Source organism: Amblyraja radiata, chromosome 37 (assembly GCF_010909765.2).
Source record: "Amblyraja radiata isolate CabotCenter1 chromosome 37, sAmbRad1.1.pri, whole genome shotgun sequence".
Taxonomy (NCBI): domain Eukaryota; kingdom Metazoa; phylum Chordata; class Chondrichthyes; order Rajiformes; family Rajidae; genus Amblyraja; species Amblyraja radiata.
In genome coordinates this window covers 9,400,012-9,418,340 of record NC_045992.1, presented here as the reverse complement: position 1 = coordinate 9,418,340, position 18,329 = coordinate 9,400,012, and the positions used below count along the sequence as shown (strand labels likewise).

The 18,329-nt window shown below is 42.4% G+C and overlaps 1 protein-coding gene across 5 annotated transcripts in view; it reads right to left on the bottom strand.

Moving 5' to 3' along the window:
• LOC116966409 (cGMP-dependent protein kinase 2-like) overlaps positions 1 to 16,129 on the bottom strand; it is a 37,367-nt gene extending 21,238 nt beyond the window's left edge. For 4 of the 5 annotated variants that reach the window (XR_004410007.1, XM_033012620.1, XM_033012622.1 and 1 more), the window contains exons 1-7: positions 15,803 to 16,129; positions 11,678 to 12,170; positions 9,593 to 9,759; positions 7,417 to 7,530; positions 5,465 to 5,570; positions 4,528 to 4,591; positions 840 to 917 (exon numbers count right to left, since the gene is read on the bottom strand). Coding sequence is in view for 4 of the 5 variants with exons in the window: in XM_033012620.1 (XP_032868511.1) it covers positions 840 to 917; positions 4,528 to 4,591; positions 5,465 to 5,570; positions 7,417 to 7,530; positions 9,593 to 9,759; positions 11,678 to 12,135 (987 nt within the window). In the remaining variant the exon portion in view is untranslated. The remainder of the gene's footprint in view (positions 1 to 839; positions 918 to 4,527; positions 4,592 to 5,464; positions 5,571 to 7,416; positions 7,531 to 9,592; positions 9,760 to 11,677; positions 12,171 to 15,802) is intronic. The other variant, XM_033012621.1, reaches the window with a different exon arrangement.
• Positions 16,130 to 18,329: the final 2,200 nt, after the last annotated feature.

Here is an 18,329-nt window from a genome sequence, read left to right as displayed (position 1 = left end):
TAATAGAAACAACTTCTATTTCAGAACAACTTGTCACATTGCTAATTGATAGTCTGGCAACATGGCAGTTATTGCATTTGTGTGTTTCCTCTCTTATCATCATCATCATTGTTGAAAACATCAACAGACACGGTGCCTTACAATGCCGTGTACGACAGTGATCGCAACTTCTACCGAAGTGTGGATGGCCATTGGTTCGCTAGGAGCTCATCTGCCCTTTGACAGGTCTTGTTTTTGGACCGGCTGGGGGTCCACAGCCCCTTCGTCACCTGGCAAACCAGGTGGGGGAGACGGTTTAGTGGCCGACTATCCGACCATTGAACAGGTAGCACGGGATCACATGGTACCCGTGGCGGTGGGAACTCCCCCCAACCTGACCTCTCTTAGATTGCGATGAAAAATGATGCAAGACTTTGAAAATGGCTTCAAACAGCACATTTTATATGTGGCATTAGCACATAGGCATCTGCGGTACACTCAGCAAACAAAGTCACTCTGTTTATTTTGGTGGTTGGATTGAGGATGAAATTTCACTAAGGCATGTCCTTGCACTTATTTATGTTTTTTTAGACACCTTTTAAACTCACGCTGTACATTGCACCACCAGAAATGCAAAAAATTGCAACCACTCTTACATCAATCAATCAGTTTAGATTATACAATCAAGATTAGAATGCAAATTGGTTCATTCATTTACTAATACACAGACAACTGCTATTACAAAAAGCAGTAAATCCTCCAATTCAAAAAAAGATCCAAGAATGATTGCCCTTAGCGGGATCACATCTCATAGCGATGGGACTCCACAGATAAATTCATGAATATACATCATCTCCTACCTTTCCTTTTGCAATAATGAAGAAGGTGCTACCTTGCTCTCCTTGACGAATGATATAATCGCCCTTATCGTAGTAATCCTAGCAGAGATGGAGAGATTGAACATTACTACGGCATTGAAGGTAGATAGTAAAAAATGATGGATTAGTCATAGGAATAGATATGCTATTGGCATAATTTGCAAGCCTGTAGTGATCTAGGAAGGGAATATTTTGTTTATACTTCATGGTATTAGGCTCCTTATTGTTCCAAATCATTGACAAATTAGGGTATGGCCTTTTCTGATCTACGTAACTCGAATGAAGAGCCTGTCCTGAAAAGCCCAGCTAGACCTAGACCTGTTATTATCGTGTGCACCCAGATAGAGTAAAAAGCTATTTTGTTGGAAAGACAATACATGATTACATTCAAACCGGCCTGATTATACCTTTTTATTATTTTTTCAAGGGATGTGGGTTTTGGAAGTTGAGGTAACATGGAACTACCCATTCCTGATTGCACTGATTTCTGGCAGGTGGGATTAGTGTAGCTGGGACATGTTGGGCAAGTTGGGCTGAAGGGCCTGTTTCCACACTATCATTCTATAACTCTCTGACACTGGAGAAGGTGGTGGTTATTGAATATCTGCAGTCCTTGAGGTTTAGTAAGGGAGGATGTTCCAGGATTTTGACCCAGTGAGTGAAGAAATTGTGATATATTTCCAAGTCAGGAAGGTATGTCACCTGAAGGGTGACTTCCAGTTTGTAGTGTTCCCATGTTTTTGCTTCCCTTGTTCTTCTACCTGGTAAAGATTGAGGCTTGGAAGGTGCTCTCCAAGGGGTCTTGGTGAGTGGCTGCAATGCATCCCGTAGATGGTAGAAACTGTTGCTACTGTGCAGCGATGATGAATTGAGTGAATAGTTGTGGATATGCTGCCTATCAAGCAGGCTGCTTCGCCCTGGGTGGTGTTGAGGTTTTTGAGTGTTGTTGATGCTGCACACATCAAGACAAATGGAGAGTATTCCATCACACTCCTGATTCGAACCTTGTGGATGGTGGACAGGCTTAAAACCCTGTCCCACGGTACGAGTTCATTCCAAGAGCTCTCCCGAGTTTAAAAAAAATCAAACTCGTGGTAGGCACGGAGAATGAACGTAGTGGGTACGTTGGAGCTCGGGGACGTCTCTTACTGGCTCGTAACACGAATGGCAGGTACTCAGCAAGACTCGCTAATGGCAGGAAAGCACGGGAAGACTCGTGAAGATTTTTCAACATGTTGAAAAATGTCCACGAGAGCCCCGAGTACCGACGAGTGGCCATTACTGTAAATCTCCGAGTTCGAATCTGGGCAAACTCAGGAGAGCTCTTGGAATGAACTTGTACCGTGGGACAGGGCTTTTCGGTGAGCTAGGAGGTGAGTAACTCACTGCAGGAATCCTAGCTTCCGACCTACTTTTGTAGCCACATTGTGTATACATACATAATATAATATCCATATATGGCCACTCCAGTTCAGTTTTTGTCAACAGTAGCCCCCAGGAAATAGATAGTAGGAGGTTCAATGATAATAATCATGGTCAAATCCCATCCATCACTTTGCAGATGATCGGGAGGAGATGAATGGGTGGTGGCAGGCAGATCTGCTTCTTGTGGACAAGTCTGGCTGGGCAATGTTCCATAAGGTCAAGTAGGGTGACACACCGGTGCAGTGGTAGAGCTGCTACCTTACAGTGCCAGAAACCAGGGTTCAATCCTGACTACGGGTGCTGTCTGTACGGAGTTTGTACGTTCTCCCCGTGACCTGCATGTGTTTCCTCCGAGATCTTCGGTTTCCTCCCACACTCCAAAGGTTTGTAGGTTACTTGGCTTGGTATAAATATAAAACTGCCCCTAGTGTGTGTAGGATTGTGTTAATGTGCGGTGATCGCTGGTCGGTGCAGACTCGGTGGGCCGAGGAGCCTGTTACTACGCTGTATCTCTAAACTAATTTTTTAAATGTTGCTGTGTTGAAGCTATACTGGAACAGCATGGACACGGGTGCGGCAGGTTCCAGAGTACAAGCCTTAAGCACAATTGTCGGAATGTTGGCAGGGCTCGTAGCCTTTTATATCACATGCAGTGCTTTGCAGGCTGCAAATTGACATCTATCAAGCTGGGAATCACTGGAAGAGGTCAAGCTGGACTATTTAGCTAAAGTATTCAATAGGAGCTATAAGTAGCATTAAAATAACTTTATCAAGTCAAGCTGAAAGAACCAGCATTGGCCCGACATAAAAAACCCTTTCATATTGAAATCTTGTGTTATTAGTGGGCACAAACTATACAAGTGTTTCAACTTTTATTGTTTGATATAGATGTTTATAGGTGGCCCTTTGGTACCACAACAGCAACATATAAAGAAAAGAGTAGATGCAAGGAACTGCAGATGCTGGTTTTACAAAAAAAGACACAATGTGTTGGAGTAACACAGTGGGTCAGGCAGCATCTCTGGAGAATGGGGATAGGTGATGTCTCGGGTTGGGACCCTTCTTCATGCAGAAAAAAATTGTAGAAAATTGGGGAAATTTGACAGTTGCTCCTTTGATGCCCCGATAGCAAGATGAACATCCCAATGGCCTTTAACATAATCAAAAACCCTTACAGCAAAGGAAATGGTATCACTTACAGCAAATTGTATCACTTTCTTCCCTCTACTAACTGGCTGGCGCTGAAGATTTACTTTTCAACTTTGAAGGCCACAATTTGATATCTTGACAAACTCAACCCCGAAGAATTCCCAATAATGTTGGTCATCTACATATCTGACTTGGAGAAAAACTATTCCAGCTATATTAGTTGATTATTGTCACGAGAAATAGTTAAACACTTTGCCTGCATGCTATCCAGTCAAATCATACAATACACGAGTACAAAAAGTGCAAGCCTGGAATGAGGTAGGTTGGGAGATCAGGACAACACCCTTCGATTATGATAGGATAGTTTAGCTTATCTGGTGGTATGGGCTTTCAAACTTTTGTATCTTCTGCCCTATATAGAAGAATGAAGAACAGGGAACGACCGGGGTTTAAATGACCTTTGGTTAAATTGGCTACTTTCCCAAGGCAGAGTGAAGTGCAGATGGAATCGATGAGGGAAAGGCTGGTTTGTGTGATGGACTGGGCTACATCCAAAACTCTCTTGCGATCTTGGCCAGATCTGTTGCCCAACCAAGTTGTGATGTATCCCAATGAGATGCTTTCTACGGTGAGGAGACCCTTCACACAGACTGAGTGTCTTGTGAGTGTTCTTCCTAGTGGCCAAATAACAATCCATTCACTTGACATCTCAGACTTTGGAGATGTTTAGCCAACAAGGAATTTGATATCTGACATTGTACTTTGTTCTTGTGACAACAAAGGAGGAAGATGACTGAATGTTATTGCCTTCCATCACAGTGAGGACTGTGGTGGATGTTTACGTTAAACTTTATTTTATGTACTGTGTATATCTTTGCTTTTTTACTTAGCATGGCTGCATGGTGGCTCAAATTCCACTGTACTTTATAGGTACATGTGACAATGAAATTGAATCATGAATCTTGAATGCTTCTTTAAAAGCCCATGAATGTGTCAATTGGAATTCATGATTGCGACATGCCACAATATTAGTACATCCTGAGTATAATCAAATATGTTCTTGAAAAACCTTCAAAACTAAAGACAATGTACTCACAACTTCAAGACAATCAACAATCTTGGACAACTTCTCTTCGGGCAAGCCTTTCAATATCGAAACACTGCATAATAAATATACAAATGTTTTAAAAATTGCATTATGTCAATAGAAACTTATTCCGCATCCAGCACTAACAATAAGCTCTGAATGTCTTCAGCTCTGTATATAAACATAACACAAGAAACATTATTTTCTCTACTCAGAGACCCTAGCTATCTGGGAAAGTACCTTGAGATGGGTTTTGGGCAGATGGATGGGTTTGTCAAACAAACACATGGATTAGATGCAGCTTGCAGCAGCACAGGGTGGCAGAGCAGCAGTAGAGAACACTGACATCATTGCCAGGTCAGTCAACCCCTGCAAATTCGACCCAGCGCTGCCACCAAGACAGCAGGCCTTTAAGGCCAAGATAAAACTGCATTTTTAAGAACTTTGAAACTTGAAGGTACAAGATGGCGGCAGAAACATGGCGACTCTTGCGTACTGCCTCAGTATAATCTACTAATCTAACACTCTGTACTTAGGTATGATTGTGTTTATGTGCAGTAAGATTTTATTGAAGTGTATGCAAAACAAACAAACTCTTGGGTGCATGTGACCATAAAGTCCCATTAAACCATTTTCATCAAGATTTAAATCTATGGAATGAAAAGAGACGCAATGGAAAGTGATAGAAAACAGTAATAATAAATTCAATCATGGCTGATCTATCTTTCCCTCCGATCCTCTGGGCTTTATTTATACATATAATACAAAAGGTATTCTACATTGTCCTATCTGGGACACACGACAATAAAACTCCCTTGACTCTTGAAAGGTATAAATAAGGTTTCATGATGAAACTTTATAAAACACTGGCTCAGTTACATTTGGAGGGTCTAAGGAAGGATGCAGAGATGATTGGCTGAAGCAGCCGGGGGCATCCAGCTCTCACCTGCTGAGGAAGTTAAAGTATTTCCTATTCTTCGCCTGTGCTGTTTCCATCATGATGCTTTGGAAAACCTGACGATCCAGAACCCAAATCCAAGACTCTTTCACAGCTGAAAAAGTTACGGGCGATAGATCAGTTAATAAATATCGGAGAGACCAAATCATAGTTATAGATTAATTTTAGAGAAGATTGATATCTCTGTAATCTAACTATAAAAGGAATATTTCACATTTTCCCTGATTAGCTCGCACCAACACCATGGAACCTCTTCACCTGTCTGAAGCATGTCAGTTGAAACCTTCCACCTGAGCTGGCCAGCTGGTTGTCTCTCTGAAGTGAGATCGTCTTTTAGATTCATAGAGCCATGCAGCATGGAAACGGACCCTTCGGCCTAACTTACCTATGCCGACCAAGATGCCCCATCAACACTAGTACCACCTCCCCATGTTTGGCCTATATCTCTCTAAATTTTTTCTATCCATGTTCCTGTCCAGATATCTTATAAATGTTGTTATACTACCAGCCTTAACTACCTCTTCTGCCAGCTCATTCCATATACCCACTACCCTGTGTGGAAAAGTTGCTCCTCAGGTTCCTAATAAATCTTTCCCCTCTCACCTTAACCCAATGTCCCTTATTCTGGATAAAATACTTGTTCATTCACCCTGACTATTCCCCTCGTGATCTTATACATCTCTATAAGATTACCCCCCCCATCCTCCTGCACTCTAAGGAATAAAGCCCAAGCTAGCCCAACCTCTCCCTGTAGCTTAGGCCCTCAAGTCCTGGCCAAATCCTTTAAAATCTCTTCTGCACTCTTTCTATCTTAACAACATCCTCCATCAACCATTCCTCAACCCACTTGCCTGGTTGATCACGATCCTGATGTAATTTTGATAACCATGTTCTCTATCTAAAACACTACCTTTAGTGTCATCTGTAAACTTACTATTTATGCCTTTTACATACTCACCCAAATCATTGATATAAACCACAAACAGCAGTGGGCCCAGCACCGATTCCTGAGCCACACTATTAGTTACAGGCCGCCTCGAAACAACTTTTCATCATCATCCACTTCTTCCTTCCATGAAGCCCATTCTCTATCCAGTAGGCTAACTCTCCATGGATCCCATGCAATCTAACCTTCCACAGTAGCCCCCCATGTGGAACCTTAGCAAAAGCTTTTCTGGTCCATATAGATGACGTCGACAGTTTAGCCCTCATTGACCTTTTTGATTACTTCTTCAAAAAATGCAATCAGATTTGTAAGACACATGTTCCCATGTACAAAACCATGCTGACTATCCCTAATCAGCCCATCTATCCAAATGCATAAACATCTTATCCCTTAGAATCCTCTCTAGCAACAGGCCTATCACAGATGTTAGGCTCACTGCTCTATGTTTCCTTATATTCTATATTCTTCCACCATTCAATGCAGCATCTAAGATTCTTCCCCAAAAGAAGGTACAACTGTCCTTGTGAAGTTCCCCAAAGCTGAGGTTAAAATCTGTCACCTTGGATGGGAGACTTCTATGAAAACTGTTGGGTAAATTAATTAATTCATGAGCTGACATAATATAATTATCGGTTGTTGTTAATGAAGAATTAAGTTGTAGTTACGTCAGGATATTTAAGCAGCCAACTTTTGTGTGCACCAATCAGCACTTGAAATATAAAATGTGGTGCTATTCTGTGCCATTGTCTGACTTTGTCATTGAGTCATCCATTCATGCTCACACCATCAGGATAGGCACCGAGTCCAGCATTAGTTATAGATCTTCAGCTTGACACACATATTCAGTTAGTTGGTGCAGAATTTGACATTGACATTGATTGGATCAGAGCAGCTTCTCCACACCACTCCCAGTTTGCATGTCAGCTCTGCACTTACAGAGAGAGGAGAGGAGTGAGAGAAAGACCAACACTCACAGAGATCTAGCTTTAGTTACCTTTAACAGTAGCAGTCCTTTTGCAGTTGTAGAGAATTGCAAGCTCGCCAAAGGCTGTCCCTGGATGCATCTGTCCCAACAGTTTGCCATTCTGTATAACTTCCAAAATCCCTTCTGTAAAAGTATAGTTAACATTTATTTGCAGTAACATTCAATGTTCAAAATTAAATTGTGCAGGAAGCAATCTGCAGATACTGGATTATACCGAAGACAGGCACAAAATGCTGGAGAAACTCAGCGGGTCAGAAGAAAAGGAATAGGTGACGTTTCAGTTCGAAACCTTTCTTCAGATTGAAAGCAGACACGGGGTGTTGCAGAATTCCCGTCAGAGAGAAGAGGAGAAGTTCCTAAAAGTAGGCATACCTAGAGGAGATATCGCAGTGGAGCAGACAAAACGTGTAAGAAAGAACTGCAGATGCTAGTTTATACCACATATACCACAGGCTCTCAGTCTGAAGAAGGGATCCGACCTGAAACATCACCTATTCCTTTTCTCCAGAGATGCTGCCTGACCCGTGAATTACTCCAGCATTTTGCAACAATGCTCAAAGTTACCTCAATCAGAGACTGACGTCAGGCTGTAATAGATCTCTAAATCTCATAACAGGTGCACTGCTTTAAATTAGCTTTCATTATTGCACAGTCCACTATCCAATTTTATTTTAGCATTGTTAGGCTTCATTTTCAGCTTAATGATTGATTATACAATTAGCACCTTTCAATGAACACCACAGAATCAGCACCATATCGAAAACTATTCAGCCCAAATCGTTGGTGCTGCAGCCAACCTCCTCCCACTTCCATCTTTTCAAATCAACAGATTGCTTCTCTGTCTCGAGTGTTCAGGCAGTTTTTTCTTTTATCAACACAATCACCTCAACTATTCACCATTAGAATAGATTTCAAATTCTCATCACTCTCTGGGTAAAGATTTTGCTCGCACACCCTACTGGATGAACTGTAATTGTTTCATGTTTTTGACCTTGACTTCTGGACCCTCAGATAAGTGGATAAATCGTTTCAATGTCTGTCCGATTAAGCCGCTGCTTTGTTTCATAGTTCTCCATCACATCCCTTCTCAATTATTCCTCTTTAAAAAAAAAGCCGCAAAATGAAGAGATGAAGATTCCAGTTTTAATTTATAACTTAAATATTCAGGAATTCCACGAAGGTGCCAAAGAGAAACGTATAAAATGATGAGAGGCAATGATAGGGTATACGGTCAAGACCTTTTTCCCAGGATGGAAAAAACCCCCAAATACTTGAGGGCATAGCTTTAACGTGAGAGGGGAGAAGTTTAAAAGAGATATACGGAGCAAGTGATTTTACACGGAGGGCCGTGGATGTATGGAACTCACTTCCGGGGTTGTTTGTGGAGGCCGATACAAAAGTGGCAGTTACTGTAAGAGGCTTTTAGACAGGTACATGGATATGCAGGTAATAGAGGGATATATAGTCAGATGAGATTAGTTTATCTAGGCATATTGGGCAGACATTGTGGGCCAAAGGCCTGTTCCTGTGCTGTACTATTCTATGCTCTATATTCTATGAACTAGATCATTACATTGTCAGTTATCCAATCAATAAACAACAAGATCATTAAAACACATAACAAGAATATGGAACATTATCCTAAAATCAACACCAATGTTGTTTAGGAGTACTTAAATATAGTGGAGTCATGGGATATGGCGAGAAAGCAGGAACAGGGTACTGATTGTGGATGAGCAACCATGATCATATTGAATGGCAGTGCTGGCTCGAAGGGCCGAATGGCCTACTCCTGCACCTATTGTTTATTGTCACTTACACACAAATGGTGAAAACCTGGACTCTTCTCAGAAGACTGGAGGATGGATTTTAATACATGTTATAGGGAGCAAAGTCAGGTTCATGAAGGTGACATGCAGATCGGCCTGAAGGACCGGCACCCTTTACATCAAGCATTAATACAATGAGATAGACACAAACTGCTGGAGTAACTCAGCGGGACAGGCAGCATCTCTGGAAAGAAGGAATGGGTGACCTTTCGGGTCGAGACCCTTCTTCAGACTGAGAGTCAGGGGAGAGGGAGACTAAAGATATGGAAGGGTAAGATGTGAAAACAACAGATCAAAGCAGACGACGATCAAGGAAGTTTAGAATGGTTCTAACGGTTCAATATGATGAGGCCCACCTGCCAGAACATAGAGGTGGTTTCCTTGCTCTCCCTCCTGGATGACGAGATCTGTTTCTTGGTAGCTCCTCTCGTACATGCATTCCACCATCTCCCTCACATGCTGCGATTCCAGCTGCTTCAGGAATTCGTTGTGCATTATCGCATCCGTTATCAGTCTCCTCAAGCTGCACAATATAATACTCAGGTGATCACAAACATCCCTAGTGGTAATCATCACAAAAACATTCCACGTACATTACCCTCCTGTATTTAGCAATTAACACAGAGTGGAAGGGAGATTTTTGATATTTCATGTTGGATGCACGAGAGACTGCAAATGCTGGAATCTGGAACAAAGTTCATAAGTTTAAATTTTCATAATTTATAGGAGCAGAATTAGTCCACTCGATCCATCAAGTTTACTCTGCCATTCATTCATGGCTGATCTATCTTTCCCTCTCAATCCCATTCTCCTGCCTTCTCCCCATAACACCCGAGGGATGGCAAAGATCAAAGTGCCTGAGGAACTCAGGCAGCATCTATGGAGCAGGCAGCATCTATGGAGGGAAGTGGACAGAGACATTGGAACCTTTCTTCAGATACTTATTTTTACTGTGCTGGAATCAAATTGAAGGATTGCCACCATTGAGATAGGGACAGCCAAAAATGAGGAGCACACTTGCTCTCTGAGAAAGTCACAAAGTGCTGGAGTAACACAGCAGGTTAGGCAGCATCCCTGGAGAAACGGGATGGGTCCAGACCTTTCATAGACTGGTCAGTTTGAGGAAGAGACCCAACCCAAAACTTCAACTATTCATGTTCTTCAGCGATGCTGCCTGACCTGCTGATTTATTCCAGCACTTTGTGTCTTTTTTTTTGCAAATCGGCATCTGTAGTTCATTATTTCTATTTGCTCTTTGAGGGTTTTTTTTTTGGTCTGTATCCAATTCAAACTAATAATGAGAATCATGATATCACCAGAACAAGTTCATATAGTCATATGAACCACCTCTCCACAGCCATGTACTTTTGTTAAGTAAACAAACTCCCAATGTATGCATGGGCCTGAGGATTAAATAGGCCATTGGATAAATTATCAAACCTGATGGGGCAGCCCGAGGTAGTGTAAGAAAAATAGAAATACATGTTCTTGCCTTACTCTTCAATGCAGGGACCTTCATGTTCCAAAGTATTTTACACACAATCTGGTACGTTTTGTAGTACTTATGTTGTTATGTAGCTCAAACTATTATTTAAGGACAACAGACAGCTGTCATATGATAAATGACATATAGTGAGGTTTAATACTATTATGGATTAATATTGACCAGGATACTAGGAAACATGGTAATCAATGTGCTGTTTAGAGACAATGCTGATTGAGTGGAAGAAGACAGCTCCTTTGTTCTTGTGTTTTTATACCAGAAAATTAATAGTTTTTTTTTAATGTCACTGAATCTGGTCTGCAAGAAATCTCTAATCATTCCTACTGCAGAATGGGGAGAATCTTAGAGTTACAACCTCTTAGTAATTCAGCTAACAGAATGCACAGTTTGGTTCATATCCAACAATTAAATTGCAGCCTTTAGATTATTGCCTTTAATTATTCTGGATTCAAACATATATTGCTGTCAATTTGAAAATGAGACTTCATTGTTCAGTATTTGCTCAGTGTTTTGGTTTTGTAATCTTCTGTAAGAATGAAAGCTAAACCTTCTGCTGATGATTATCAAACCAGGTCATTAGTTATTCTGAGATTTTTACTGTGCTGTGACCAACCTGCAGGTAATTAACTGGGAATTTATAGGTTGCCTTAGAACTATACACATCCATGCAAATTGTATGATGCAATACGTATGAGCTTACACGATCCCCAGCCAAGTTTGAATTTGTGTTAAAATTGTGGCCATTTACGATGTTGCTTGAGGAGAAAGTATGGTGCATAGATAAGCACAGAAATTATCCAAGCTAATGATGTGATTGCCTTCTAAGGTTGTCCTTGGTCTGAGGAGCATGTTAAGTTGAATGGGTTGTATATCTCCCACACTGTTGTGGGAATCTAGCTGCTCATTTGCTGGGCCAGGTGAGGTTCTTCATTCTTACCTGGAATCCTTCCGTACTCGAAGCTGCTCGATGGAGAACTTCTGCACACTGTGGCAGTAATAATTCCGGGAGGTCGGCTCCGCTGACACTCCCTCTTTGGCCTTGAGGCGTCGGTGGATCTCAGTCGCCACCTGGGCAAAGCGTTTTGGCCCTTGGTTTATGACACTGACCAGCTTCTTGTATTGGTTGGCAGAAGAGGTATTGGACCCAATGGCATCCTGAAGCTTGCCGATTTGGGAAAGTTTCCCTTTAAGTTCTTTTTCCAGCGACTGTATTGTCTCCAACGTCTGCCTAAGCTGCTCATCCTTCATCCTCAGTTCTTCTTCTAGAGTAATAATCTTCCCTCTGAGGTTCTCCAAGTTCTCCAAGGAGGTGTCTGTCGGGGTACGGGGGGAGTTATTCTGTTCAGGCCTTGGTGCTCTCACAGAACCGTTTCCCATTGCATGAATATAAATCATCCCAAAGATCTCTCAACAGATGCCAAACTAGACTGCTGCCAAAATAAAGAAAACATTCATACAGTAGAATATTGTTAAAACACAGGCAGCTGATATAGTGCTTCTTAAAACTCTTTAACAGATTGTTTCTGGTTCCATTAACAATCGCTTCCTCTTTGCAAATGATACATTAAACAATTACACTTAACCATATGTGTAAAATTCTCATCAAACCTTAGCCCAAGATCCCAAGGGCATTACTTAGTTGATTAATGGGGCGTGCAGTCCTCTCCAGGATCTCCATGTACTAGGCTGCCATTTGTTCCTAATGTAGAAAACATGGTCGACACATTCACAATAGCAGTGTGAAAATGATGATTTGCTTTTGGTCCCTGGGTGACGGATGAATATTGGGAAGGCATTGGGGAAAAGGAGGTTTAATGGTCTAAGAGTTTCAGACTTGCAGTAACTGTTATTTTTCCCAATGGATTTTCCAAAATTAAAGGTCTTTTTAATAGTTAAAAGTTTATTTTCTTAGTGTCAGCTAAAAATTACTAAAGCCAATGGTTAGCAAATGGGGGAGCTAGTCAATGGTTTCTCCATTATCATGTGTACCAAGGTACAGTTCAGCTTTGACTACCACCACACATAAGCACAATCTCCAGTTAGTACAGAAGGTATAGAATACCCACTGAGTCTATATGCACGAGTCGCCATTTAACAGCCCCAGCTGTGTGTAGCTGGCCACAAAGGTTCATTGCAGCCGTCACCTCCATTCTGGTCGTCCCATGACCCATTGTCCCTCCCCTTGCACGGCCCTCTTCAACCCTTGTTCTCCGGCTCTATAATAGAATATCATGTGTATAGTTTTTAAGGTGAGAGTGGAAAAGTTTAAAGGAGATGTGCGGGGTAAGTTTTACTTTCATGCAGAGAGTGGTAGGTACTTAGAATGTGTTGCGAGGGGAGGTGGTGGAAATGATTGGGGCATTTAGGAGGCATCTTTGGACAGGGACATGGAAATGGGAAAGGAGGAATATGGGTCATGTACATCAGAGAATAGATTAACTTGGCATCATGATTTGCACATTGTGGGTCATAGGGCCAGTTCCTGTGCAGGACTGTTCTACGTTCCGTGTTCTATGAAGCAACGCATGTCATTTTCAATGACCTCTCGTGATGAAACTGACATCTCGTGATGAAAGAAACTGTTAAGAACCACAGGTGTCTGATTTGTGGAGTTTATAAGAATTAAGCCATTTACAAAAAAAGAGAATGTGAAAATAAATATATCCAACATTTTAGTTAGATCAAAGGTCCTGAATACTTCTAGGTCAACCACTATGGAATAGATATAAAATGTGAGAAAAACATACCATATAGTTACAGATTGCTGAACTTGGAACTTATAAAACAAACGTTCAGCTACTCAGTAAAAGGACAATCTGTGAAAGAATATATAATGAAAGTATCTATGATATCTGAAACTAGGTGGAATAACTTAGCATTGAAGATTAAAGTGGAGAGGTTTGAAGAACGTATTTCAGACTAAGTGTTATTAGAATTAGAATCCATTGGCCCATTTGCAATTGAGATTATACACTGTTCAAAGGGAAAGATGGATAAATATTAGAAGTGCAAACCAATCTGGAGAAACAATAGGAGAGTGAGATTAGTAAAAGGGAGTTGTATGGACCTGACATCATGAGATAAATTAATCAAACCTTTAAGACAATAGAGAAAGGAGATCAAAACCCTTCAACTTGTCAAACGATGATGAAAGTGATCTTTAACTCTTCTCCCCCCAGGGGAATGGTTGTGAAGATACTTCTCCACAAATCCAAAAATAAAGTATCGCTGCAGGACGAGAAGGAATAGAAGATCCTTAATCTTTGGAATTCTCTACTCCAGAAAGCTGTGCAGACTGAACAATTGAATCTACTCAAGGCTGATACATCATTTAGGATAACAGGAAGGTCAAACTTCATGAGGAAGATATGAGAAGGTGTTTGAGATTAGAGCAGATGTGGTTTTATTGGACAGTAAGGAGTAGGCTTGATCCCCTCCAGTTAATTGTATAGAAGGGGAGACTAAGGGGAAGATGATGTGGTTGCAGGGAAAGGAACGGAGAATGCTCAGGGGGATACAGATGTGATGGGTTGAATGTGTACGGAGACATAACATTCTGAATTTCCCTGAGGGGATCAATAAAATATTTATTATTATTATTTATTAGTGAATAGTGAATCGAGATATGGAGAAGGAGGATTAGAAGAAGGAAAAGCGAATTGAGAGACGTGAATTGAGAGAGGAGGAGGCGAGGAGATTGGAGGGAGTAGGAAGGGGAATTGAAAAGATTGTGAATTGAGAGACGAGGAGGGGAGGGAGAGATTGGAGGGAGAAGAGGGATGAGTTTGAAGGAGAGGGAAAGTGCAGAGGAAGGCGGAGAATACATTGTAATACAAAGGGTGCAGGGGGTAGGGTGGAAGGGTTGAGGCAGGACAGAGACCCCGGGAATCGCTGACCAGTATTGCCCTTGTGATGTAGAATTCAGAAAACCAGCTTGGATGCGGGAGAACTGGGTCGGCGGATGGGGGAAAGAACAATGAACTCAAACGTAGATTGCACTGATTATTTTTGATCTAATCCTGTAACCCCCGCCCTGCGAAGTATTGTATTGTATTGTATATCTTTATTGTTATTTTCCTGAGTACTCACATACCCAGAGGAAACAAAAAAACGTTACTCAAACCAGTGTCCATTCAGTGTGCAGTAAAAAATAAATAGAAATAAAAATACATATATCATGAACAAGTTTAACACTACTCTCAACTAAACACCAACAGGCGTTCCGATCGGCAGCGGCACGACAGTGGCTCTGTCCAGGTTGGTGGTTGGTGCGCGATACTTTGGCAGGGGGCAAAGTAAACCAGTCCCTCGGGGTGGGAGGGAGGGAAAGGCGAATTCATCTGTTTTACGTATCTTTACGCCTATAGCGCTGTAACAAACATCAGGTTCAATGTACACCCGTCCCACAGAGAGTACGGAATCTGAAAGGAAGCTAACCAACAAAACCTTTCAAAACAGTATCTGACTATCGCAGTTTAAAATCTCAAAGATAAGATTTAGTAAAAGTTGTGGGTAGATGCATTTACACCAGCAGATTAAATAGGTGGATGGAAGGGAGGGAGATAGATTGGAGGGAGAAAGATGGGAGTGGTGCGTGCAGAGAGCGGTGAGATATTGGAGCTAACATGGGGGTAGAGGGGAAGACAGGGTCTGAGTCACCCTCCTCCCTTCCACCTCTCCCATTATTTCTCCCCCACTCCAACCTGGCCCCATCTGCCCACTAACTCCCTCCTCGCCTCACCAGGTTGCACCTAGCGCTCGCCAGCCCCTCTCAGCTCTTTTAGACACAAAATGCTGGAGTAACTCAGCGGGTCAGACAGCATCTCTGGAGAAAAGGAATAGGTTACGTTTCGGGTTCTTCACTCTGAGAGCCGGGGGAAAGGGAAACGAGAGATATAGACGGTGATGTAGAGATATAGAACAAAGAGGTACAAACCCCGAAACGCCACCTATTCCTTTTTCTCCAGAGATGCTGACTGACCCGCTGAGTTACTCCAGCTTTTTGTGTCAATCTTCGGTTTAAACCAGCATCTGCAGTTCCTTCCTACACATACTGGCTTACCTCTTTAACAGGTCATCTCCCCTCTCCGACCCCCATGCAGGGTCCAGACCCGAGCCATCTCTCGCCCTCCGCAGATGCTGCTTGACCTGATGAGTTAGTTCCTCCACAGCGCTTTGTTTTGTTTCCCTGTGAAGCCGCCGTTCTCTGCACCGGTAAACACAGGCAGACTGGGCTGATGCACGATCCCGGCGCTGTCTCCTCTTCTCTCCCTCCTGGGCTTTGCACCGTAGTGGCCCTTGGTTAGACCAAAGATCTTTGGGACAGACTGCGGGGTTAGTGGGACCGGGACGTGCCCAAACCGACGGCCGATCCCACCTCCCACCTCCCAGTATCTTTGCCTCCCACCTCCCACCACATCTGCGCTGATCCCCTTCGGCTCAGTCCCTCCCTCTGGCGGGTGTAAACAGGGAGTGCGAGCCCGTCAGAAAGTTCATCAGTTTATGTTCATAAGTTAAAGGAGCAGAATTAGGCCATTCGGCTCGTCAAGTCTACTCCACCATTCAATCATGGCTGATCTAACTTCCCCTCTTAACCCCATTATCTCGCCTTTTCCCCATAAATCTCCACCTTAAAAATATCCAGTGATTTTTAGACAATAGACAATATACAATAGGTGCAGGAGTAGGCCATTCGGCCCTTCGAGCTAGCACTGCCATTTAATGTGATCATGGCTGATCATCCGCAATCAGTACCCCGTTCCTGCCTTCTCCCCATATCCCGACTCCGCTATTTTTAAAAGCTCCACAGCCGAATATGTCAATGAATTCCGCAGATTCACCACCCTCTGACTACAGAAATGTCTCCTCATCTACATTCTAAAGGTACGTCCTTTTATTCGAAGGCTTTGGGCTCTGGTCCTAGGCTCTCCCACTAGTGGGAACATCCTCTCCACATCCACTCTATCCAGGCCTTTCGCTATTCGGTAAGTTTCAATGAGGTCCCCCCTCAATTTTCTAAGGCCCGGGGCCATCAAACGCCCATCATATGTTACCCCAATCATTCTCAAAAATACCTCTGGCATTAAACTTGGCCAATTACCTGAATTCCAGGGTCAACTTCACAGTCAGCAAAGGAAAGGCTCGCGAGAGCAGGCACCTTTGGTGCTCAGCTGTTAACTTTATTTAACACTGGGATCGAATTGGTTTTGGAAACTGTTAATATATTGGCTTATTATTGTCACGTGCACTGAGATACAGTGAAACACTTTGTTTCGCAATGCTCTCCAACCAACCAAATCATACCGTACAGGAATATAATCAAACCATGAATGAGTGCCTGAGTCTGAAGAAGGGTCTCAATTCAAAACATCACCTATCCATTTTCTCCAGAGATGTTGCCTGACCCGCTGAGTTACTCCAGCATTTTGTGTCCATCTTTGGTATAACCAGCATCTGCAGTTCATTTTGGATACATACGTGAGTGCATCAAGGAGCAAGGAAACAGATATGGATGGGGAAATAGTCAAGATAACCAGGTTAATGTACAAAAGTGGTGGAGTCTCCTCCAAAGGCCACACACTCCAGCTGTGGTCCAAGTTCTTTGGTTCTGACGATAACTGCAATTGTGACCTTGATGGAAATTATACTTTTAATACTATGGCTGCTCCAGGGTTCAACAAACATGTGCCCCATTTACCTTTCACAATTGCATTTCCAGTGAATAAGACTGAAAAATGGTCCCCATCCAAAATGTCGCCCTCCACAGATGCTGCCAGACCCGCCGAGCTACTCCAGCACATTATTTTTCCTCAGCATTCCAGCATCCACACTAATTCTATTTTTAATTCCCCAATTTCCTGGTAGTAACTCCAGATTTTGATCACTCAGCTATGTACTAGGGATAATTTACAATGACCAATTGACCTGCAATAAGTAGTCTTTCCATAAGCCAGGTTGCTGTCCGATTCATCTCCAATCCTATTGAAGACTTGGTCTATGGAACTGATGCGCCCTAATGCTGAGAACAGTATTCTGCACTTTGTGTCTTCCCCTTTGCCTCACCTATTTTACTTGAATTTAACTTGAATGTATATATGTATGGTATATCTGATCTGTTTGGGCAGCGTGCAAAACAAAGTTATTCACTGTACCTTGGTACACTTGACAATGAATAACCGAAACCTAATCTTTGATCTGTACTGGCATCTGTTAACTTCAATCACCGCCGCTCAATGCTTCAACTACAGGAAAGTACATCTAGGGCTTTTCAATGTTCACTCTTTGAAGATATAGGGAGAATCACAGCAGGGGATCTGCCTTCCAAAGACAAACCGCAGTCCACATTCTATTGACTAAAGGAAAGGTGAAATATTGAGCATGGAGCTGATATGACAGTTCAGCTCACACTAAATTTCCATGATGAGTTCCGCATGTTCCATCCACTTTGAAGTCTGGGAGCATCAGCCCTCTAATTGCATTTATCTTAATTCTTTCTGAAAAGTCTACAACTTCCTTCCTCCTTTCGAGACAAAGACTAAGGGATGACGAGACAGATGATTTGTGAATAGAGGTTGCATCTACCATTCCCT